This window comes from Trachymyrmex cornetzi, unplaced genomic scaffold (assembly GCF_001594075.2).
Source record: "Trachymyrmex cornetzi isolate Tcor2-1 unplaced genomic scaffold, Tcor1.1 scaffold302, whole genome shotgun sequence".
Classification (NCBI taxonomy): Eukaryota; Metazoa; Arthropoda; class Insecta; order Hymenoptera; family Formicidae; genus Trachymyrmex; species Trachymyrmex cornetzi.
In genome coordinates, this window is record NW_017297714.1 from 676,159 (window position 1) to 684,057 (window position 7,899).

At 32.4% G+C, this 7,899-nt stretch overlaps 1 protein-coding gene across 1 annotated transcript in view; it reads right to left on the minus strand.

Moving 5' to 3' along the window:
- LOC108762488 (glucosylceramidase) overlaps positions 1-3,040 on the minus strand; it is a 21,225-nt gene extending 18,185 nt beyond the window's left edge. Inside the window, exons 1-2 of the mRNA XM_018509508.1 lie at positions 2,714-3,040; positions 2,434-2,587 (exon numbers count right to left, since the gene is read on the minus strand). Of these exons, the coding sequence (XP_018365010.1) occupies positions 2,434-2,587; positions 2,714-2,868 (309 nt within the window). The 5' untranslated portion in view covers positions 2,869-3,040. The remainder of the gene's footprint in view (positions 1-2,433; positions 2,588-2,713) is intronic.
- Between the last annotated feature and the right edge of the window lie 4,859 nt (positions 3,041-7,899).

The window sequence follows — 7,899 nt, forward strand, 5'->3', positions numbered from 1 at the left end:
TTGAGATTTTTCAGGGTTTCCATATTTTTTCCTCACCCTGTATAATTATCGGATTATACATAGAGATTTTATATAAATTTTATAATGATTTCGAGGATTCTGTCCCACGATTACATTAAGTGGTTACCTCCTCGCACTTGACGTCATTTGTACCAACATGACTTGAATTTAACGTCAAAACGACGAATTTCGCTACCTGGGATATATACATATATATATATATACATATATATTATATACATTATACATTGAATATATTGTATTTTTTTGTATGTGGCATATTACGCCCATGATGGCATATTACCCATTTTTCAGCACTTTCGTATTTCTTTATTTTTAATAACAAAAAATGAATATATATTCAATTCCAATTATAAATCATAGATAAAGGATGGAAGAAAACGATCAGTATGTAAAGTTATTTTAAATTAAACAAATAATTACTCAAAAATCTAACACTAAGTATAAGCATATTCAGGCCTATGACGGTCAAAGCTAGATCTTTTTTGCCTAAATAATTACCAGTGAATTATCTATACTCTATATATGTACATGCATATATATCATATTTTTGTAGTTATTCAAACTGCGCATCAAAATTTTTCCGGACTTTATCTAACGCAATTAAACTTATCTACTGCAATAATATCACAAGTTAAATTGACAATGTGTTAAAAATCTTAAATAAATTTATTGCGGCCCTCGGCCGGGACTTGAACTCGGATCTCTTGTATTCCGTAGGAACGTCCTAAGCCATTAGACCACCGAGGCCTTAGTAATATTCTTCGCAATAATCAGTATATGTAAGGACAATAACGCTTCTTGCAGGCAGCGTGTATAATCAATAATAAGTACATTGTCAATTTAATGTATCATGGCGCAAGGTGGACATTTTCAACAATTCATCTAATTGTTTTATTTCGTCAGAAGAACTGAAGTCTATTTTTGTTTTTCTATTTTTGATTAGTTTTTGATTAGTTCAAGTTGTATTTCTTTCAAATAAACAGATTATTACTACACGTTTAAAGTTTTTTTATTTAGGAAACTAAGCTGTTTAGGATACATGTTTATATGGACTTTTTTACTTGAAATAAACCAAAGAATCGCTCTGTTGAGTTTGGGAACATATTTAACTAACACCCTGTATATATATATATATATATATATATATATGTGTGTGTATATATATATATATATACAGGAGTCAGCGCCGAATATTATATTCGTTGTTGGAGATGGGGTGTGTTTCTGGCTAGCATACATTAATTACACAAATTAATATCCATCTATTAAAAAAAATCTTGTTGCAATTATTAGCTTGAGTTCCACTCAACTAAGCAACTGGTTGGCACAATATTAGACTATGTTGAAGATGGTTGTCTTTCGCCACATTTCCACTGCGACTGCATTATTGGAGGTCGGAACTACGATGGTGTGAGACGCAGTTCGACAGATTTTATAGTGCTACAAGCGATAATTTTTTATTGCTGAGGATGGCTTAAATAGTGAGCCGAAACGTACAAAATTGATTTTGTTATACATTAATAGGTATTAGTTAGCATTGCGCAATATACTATCCAGCGCTGACTCCTAACGCCCATTTGTATTATGCTGTTATTTTTTCATTGTATTAATTTAAGAAGTTTATAAATTTTGTATAGTATTTTGTATATACTTGAATTTGTTTACATATATACAGAGTTTCCCACGATCCGTGATCAAAATTTTAATAACATATTCCTAACTTAAAAATAAGACAAAAATCTTAATATCAAATGCCGAGGCAATAACAGTTTTCAAATTAATTTGTTATACATATTTAAAATAATTCGTTATACATATTTATTATTTTTAATGTATGTCCTGTAATATTTTTATGTACGTTACATATGTAATTATTTTCTATGTTTAAACATGATTGGTGAAGTATTTCAACATTATTGTATATATGATTAGTTAACTTTAACCACTAATGATTTAAAAATTATTATAGCCTCGATATTTTGATATTAAGATTTTTGTCTTATTTTTAATCAGGAATATGTTATTAAAATTTCGGTCATAAATTGTGGGACACCCTGTATATATTTATTTATATCGACACACGCGCGCGCACGCACACACACATTAATGTTACTTCTCAAGTTTGTAAATAAGTATCATAATAGCAATTTTACATAAGAATCAAGACAAACAAAAAATTAAATAACTTTTAAATCAACAAGAGAATTGTGCTCAAATTTTATACAAATATTCCGACATAATGGCAGAAAAATTTTTAATTTGTATATTTTTGGTTTTTTGATGTGACACATCCTTAATTTTAGAAACACAAATATTTTCTTGATATGATTATCGATATCCGAAAAAAATGAACTATTTGTCTTATCAGATATATAAACAGTTGAAATATTAATCAATAAATGACCAAACCTTGTAAAGGTAATCCTCTATTTGTAATTCGAAGTGATGAAGCGAAGTATCGTTTTCTTCCATTGCGTAAGCGTAAGGTCTCGTTGAGAAATCACAGCCACCCATTGGCGTTCTTATGAAATTGTAATTGATACCATGCGGACCAAAGTAGCTTCTAGAATTTGAAAATTGAATGTGAAATTAACTTTTAAGAGAAGTCGCTGCGAATTTTCTAGATATGTTGACTGTGAATTAACAAAATTCTTTTGAAATTAAACGATTTTCATGTAATTCATCATACCTCAACAAGTGCTCGGACACCTCGAGCGTTAAGTCATGAATTTTCATAGCCGCTGAATCAGTTACAGCTCCACCAAATCCATAGATTTCTTGGTATACATTCTTTCGATTTATAGTGATCTTTCCCAATGGAGCTGATTCTACATTACAAGGCATTTGGGATATAATTGTACACAAATTTAATGATTGGATAACACTGAGCTGCTTTAAACCTATTCGGATAGTCTTTTAGGCCGGAATTCATAGTTTGTTCTTATTACAAGATCGTCTTAAATAATATCTTAAGTTGCTAATACGGTTCTCTGATTAGTTCGTGACATCTTAAGACTGTACTTAAGACAGTCTTAAAAATCAACTATGTGAATACCGGCCTTAATGACTTTGATGTTTCAAGAAAACAACTTCAGTACTTACTGTCAATCGTTTTAGACTTTTTGTATATACCGTTCGATACGTGGAAGAACAAACCACTTTTGCTAGATGTTATTAGAAAATATTTAAAGCGATTGGCTGTCCTGTTCACATTTGGAGCTTCGTCGCAGTACGTCATATTGCAAACGCAATAATACCCATCATCTCCTCTTTCGTCTCCAAACTCCGATCGACGTTTGATTCTGCAGCCATTCGTTAATTCAACTAAAAAGAGTCCATCAAAAAGTATACTTGATTAATTGCTTCACCATTACCATTACATTATGTACGCATTTTCTTATTTCTCTGCATTCTATTGTGGCGACTCGCCACTAGAGGTCCACGGGACTCACACGGTTCGCGTAAGCACCGCGCCGCGCGAATTCCCTTTAAATATAGAATATCTCTCTCATTCTAGATTCATTCCAGGCGTCTAAGGCAAGTCCCACACTACATCGCCTTACTGATGAGTCTAGTAGTGTGGGATCAGGACGAAACGCTGCGGTCGACCACAAAGCTTCGAGTCAGGCCTCCTTAATGGACATTTCCACATTGGTGATCCCGACGTGATATAAACACGCACACGCTCACACACGCTTTTGCACACTCTCTTGCACACGCTCACACGCTCTTGTATACGCTCATACACGCTCGCCACACGCTCACACATAGCGGCACCGAGTAGCATCGAGCAGCACACAGAGCAGCATAGATCAGCACAAGCAGCATCAAGCATCACCGCGTTCGTCCCTGATATTTATCATTCCGACATAATCCGTTGGATCGCGCTCTCATTGGGGTGGAGTCCTGTGGTGACTCGCCATTAGAGGTCCACGGGACTCACTCGGTTCGCGTAAGCACCGCGACGCGCGAATTCCCTTTAAATAAAATATCATTCTGGATTCATTCCAGGCGTCTAAGGTAAGTCCCACACTAATCGCCTTACCGATGAGTCTATAGTAGTGTGGGACTAGGACGAAACGCTGCGGCCACAAAGCTTCGAGTCAGGCCTCCTTAGTGGACATTTCCACACTATTATTTTAATAGAACTTCTATGGAAATTAAACAGATGGCTCTACGCCAGTACATAAACATATCTATATAAATATCAATAAATTCTAAAATTATTAAATAAAATAGAAAGTTTTGCCACGTGTTTTTTGTATATCTTATATAATATTTTCAGTTTTGGAAAATAAAGACATTCATATTTAAAAAAAAAGAATTGTGAAAATATAATAAACCAGAATAAAATATATAAAACTATATTTAATTGCAATGATATTTCCTTGATATGAACAATTAATTTTATTATTAAAATATTATAAAAAGTATTATGGCAGTATATTAATATAAAAGTAAATTATTAAAATATGCAGTAGAAATATGCATTGAAATATAAATATAGAAAATTGCAATATAGATGAAACTATATATATATATATATATATATGTAAAGAAATTTTCAATTCATTTTATTCTAACTATATTGAATATGTATGACTATATTGACTATCTTGAATATGTACGACGTGATTGACCATCACTTAATTATCGCAAGAAAATAGAAGTAAAGGTTAAAATATATTTTAATATGTAGTGTATATATAATATATCATTTTTATAACAAAACCTTTTGTGTCTACAAATACCTTTCCTTGAAACCAAATGTTCAAGGGTTTACAAATTAGTGAAATATAATGATATGAAAGAAAATTTCTACCTATTATCTTTAAAATAAGATTAAAAAATGACGTAAAGAAAATATTTCAGGAAAAGATAAAATTTAATATCATCTACATTAAATAAGGATACATTAACAAGTCAGTTTTTTTATGTTACAGCGAAGTTAAGATAATAAAATGTAAGAATTCAAATAAATTATCAGAAGACATAGTAAGATCTCTGGTATCAAGTTATCAATTATTATATTTTTTCACATTTATATATGATATACCATAGTTGATTTCGAGACTTTATACGCTGAAAAAAAGAATTTGATTATAGCCACCAAATGTTGAATGAAATAATTTCAACCAAATATTCAGGTAATATAACAATTTTATTTTTTAAATATTTAATAAATATTATCGTTTTGGTAATATATCGTTTGATAATATTTATTAAACGTTTATATAAAAATAAAATTATATTTAGATATATTGTCTGAACATTTGGTTGAAATTATTTCGTTCAACATTTAGGTATAACCGAACTCTCTTTTTAGGGTATATTTCTTCTCTCTCTTTTTTTTTGCTTTCAGATCTTTTTATTTTTACTTCTACTTTTGTTTTTACATCTACGTTTAATTTCGACTACTTTTATGTAATTTCTTATTATTATTGTATTTTCTCTCTCTTTTTTTTATCCGTCTTATATATCAGCACCTTACATACATTTTGATAGCTAATTCTGATAAGTGTAATTTTATTGCAGATCTGATAATGCCACATAAATGAAATTCATTCATATATTATGTTAGTCTATATTTTACGACAGTATTCTATGATGTAAATTGTAATTATGAAAACAATGTTTCATAAATGATCATATAAAATATTTGTAATAGGGGAAAGAGTTGCTGAATACGTACCATTTCCCTTGTAGAAAAGTACTACTGAGCACTAGGAGTATTTTGAGGCACTACTGTACTACTACACTACTGTAGTAGTACAGAAGTGTTCAGTAATGCCGAGTAATGCTAAAATCTTCTATATATCCGTGTTTCGGCAAGATACAAAATGCAGAAAACGAGAATGCATCACAGAAACTAATTATTAATAACTCTATTTAAAAAAAAAGCACTTTCAGAGACTCTACGACACACTCTAATTAAGCTGAGAGTAAGTGATGGATTTCATTTACATATGCCTATTTATAGGGATTCGCGCCATTTTCTCCTTACGAGTCCATCTTGCGGCGGTACTGCGTATTACACCGCTTGCTTGGCGGCATCTATAGCATACATATGCTCTGCAAGCGGCATAATACGCAATATCGCCGCAAGATGGACTCGTTTTTTGTAAGGAGAAAATGACGCGGATCCCTATAAATAGGCATATGTAAATGAAATTCGTCACTTAATTACTCTCAACTTGATCGGAGTGCTCGTAGAGTCTCTGAAAGCAGTGATGCGAATTCCGGGCCGCTTGCAGCACGGTTATTAGCATGAAGAGGGCATAAGAAGATACGTACACTATGATAAGTTCATATCCGTGAACACTTGCGCATGCGTTATGTGTCCGTCTATGCTCTCTTCGTGCTAGTAACCGTGCTACAAACGGCCCGGAATTCGTATCACTGTCTAAAAGTGCTTTTTTTAAAATAAAATTATTAATAGTTAGTTTCTGTGATGCATACTCATTTCCTGCATTTTGTATCTTGCCGAAACGCGGATATATAGAAGATCTTTAGCACTACTCAGCATTACTAAACACTTCTGCACTACAGTAGTGTAGTAGTACAGTAGTGCCTCAAAATACACCTAATGCTCAGTAGTACTTTTCTACAAGGGATTAACCTATTTTTTATTATATTTCTCATTTAGAACTGATTTGTGTGCAAATGAAGGTTAGAAATTGTACTTTGATATTTCAAGTATCTACTATTATACGTTTTATCTTCTATCAATATCAAATTAATTCACTGGAAGTCTTTTTACAATATGCTGCAAAAAGTCCGATTTAGGCAACCGGTCGTCTAAATCGTACCTGTAAGTATCCCAAATCATACCGTCTTTGAAATTGACGTCATGAATTAAAATAATTAAGAATATAAGATTAATAAAAGGAATAATAAACATATAAGTATTATGCCGTCACAGTCAAAGTGTAAACTTTTGTAAATGTGTACATATACATAATCAATGTAAGATTTATTATAAGGGCTGCATTTCAATATTCACTGCCAGTACTGAAAATCTATACGTTAAGTACACTATAGATTTTTACACTGACAGTGAATATCAGAAAAAAGTACCGGGAATTGGTCAATAAAACACAAAATAGTTATTATTCATTAAAATATATTGTATCGCCTTCAAAGTAGGCCCCTTCCGAAATAATACACTTATGCTAACGAATAATCCAATCATCAAAACATTTTTTAAACGCATTTTCCGAAATCGACTTCAGTTCTCGCCGCGAATTCTCTTTTATGTCTTCTATCGACTAAAAACGATGTCTCGAAGTGGTAATTTGAGTTTTGGAAAGAGAAAAAAGTCAGCCGGAGCCATATCAGGTGAATACGGTGGTTGTTCGATGATATTTGTTGAGTTTTTGGTCAGAAATTGGTTCACAATGATAGTCTTGTGAGATGGTGCGTTATCGTGGTGCAAAATCCATGAGTTTTTTTTCCACAAATCTGGCCTTATTCGACGAATTTGCTCTCTCAAACGCCGCATAACGCCCAGATAATATTCTTTATTTACCGTTTGACGATTTTCAGTCACCATTTCCTTCACTTTATCGATGTTAACTTCAGTTGAAGACGTTGATGGTCCACCAGAGCGAGGCAAATCTTTCACCACATCTCGACCGCTTTTCAATGCACTGTACCACTCATATGCACGTGTTTTTGATAAAGTCGATTCACCGTAAGCCTTCTGTAATATCTTCAGCAATTCGGCACACGAAATTCCATTTGCAATACAAAATTTGAGACAAATTCTTTGTTCGATCTTCTTATCCATTGTAAAAATCGCAAAACACACTTGAGATGAACTGACGAAATCGAGCACTATAAACAAATTAAATGACAGATGGCACTCAAACTCCG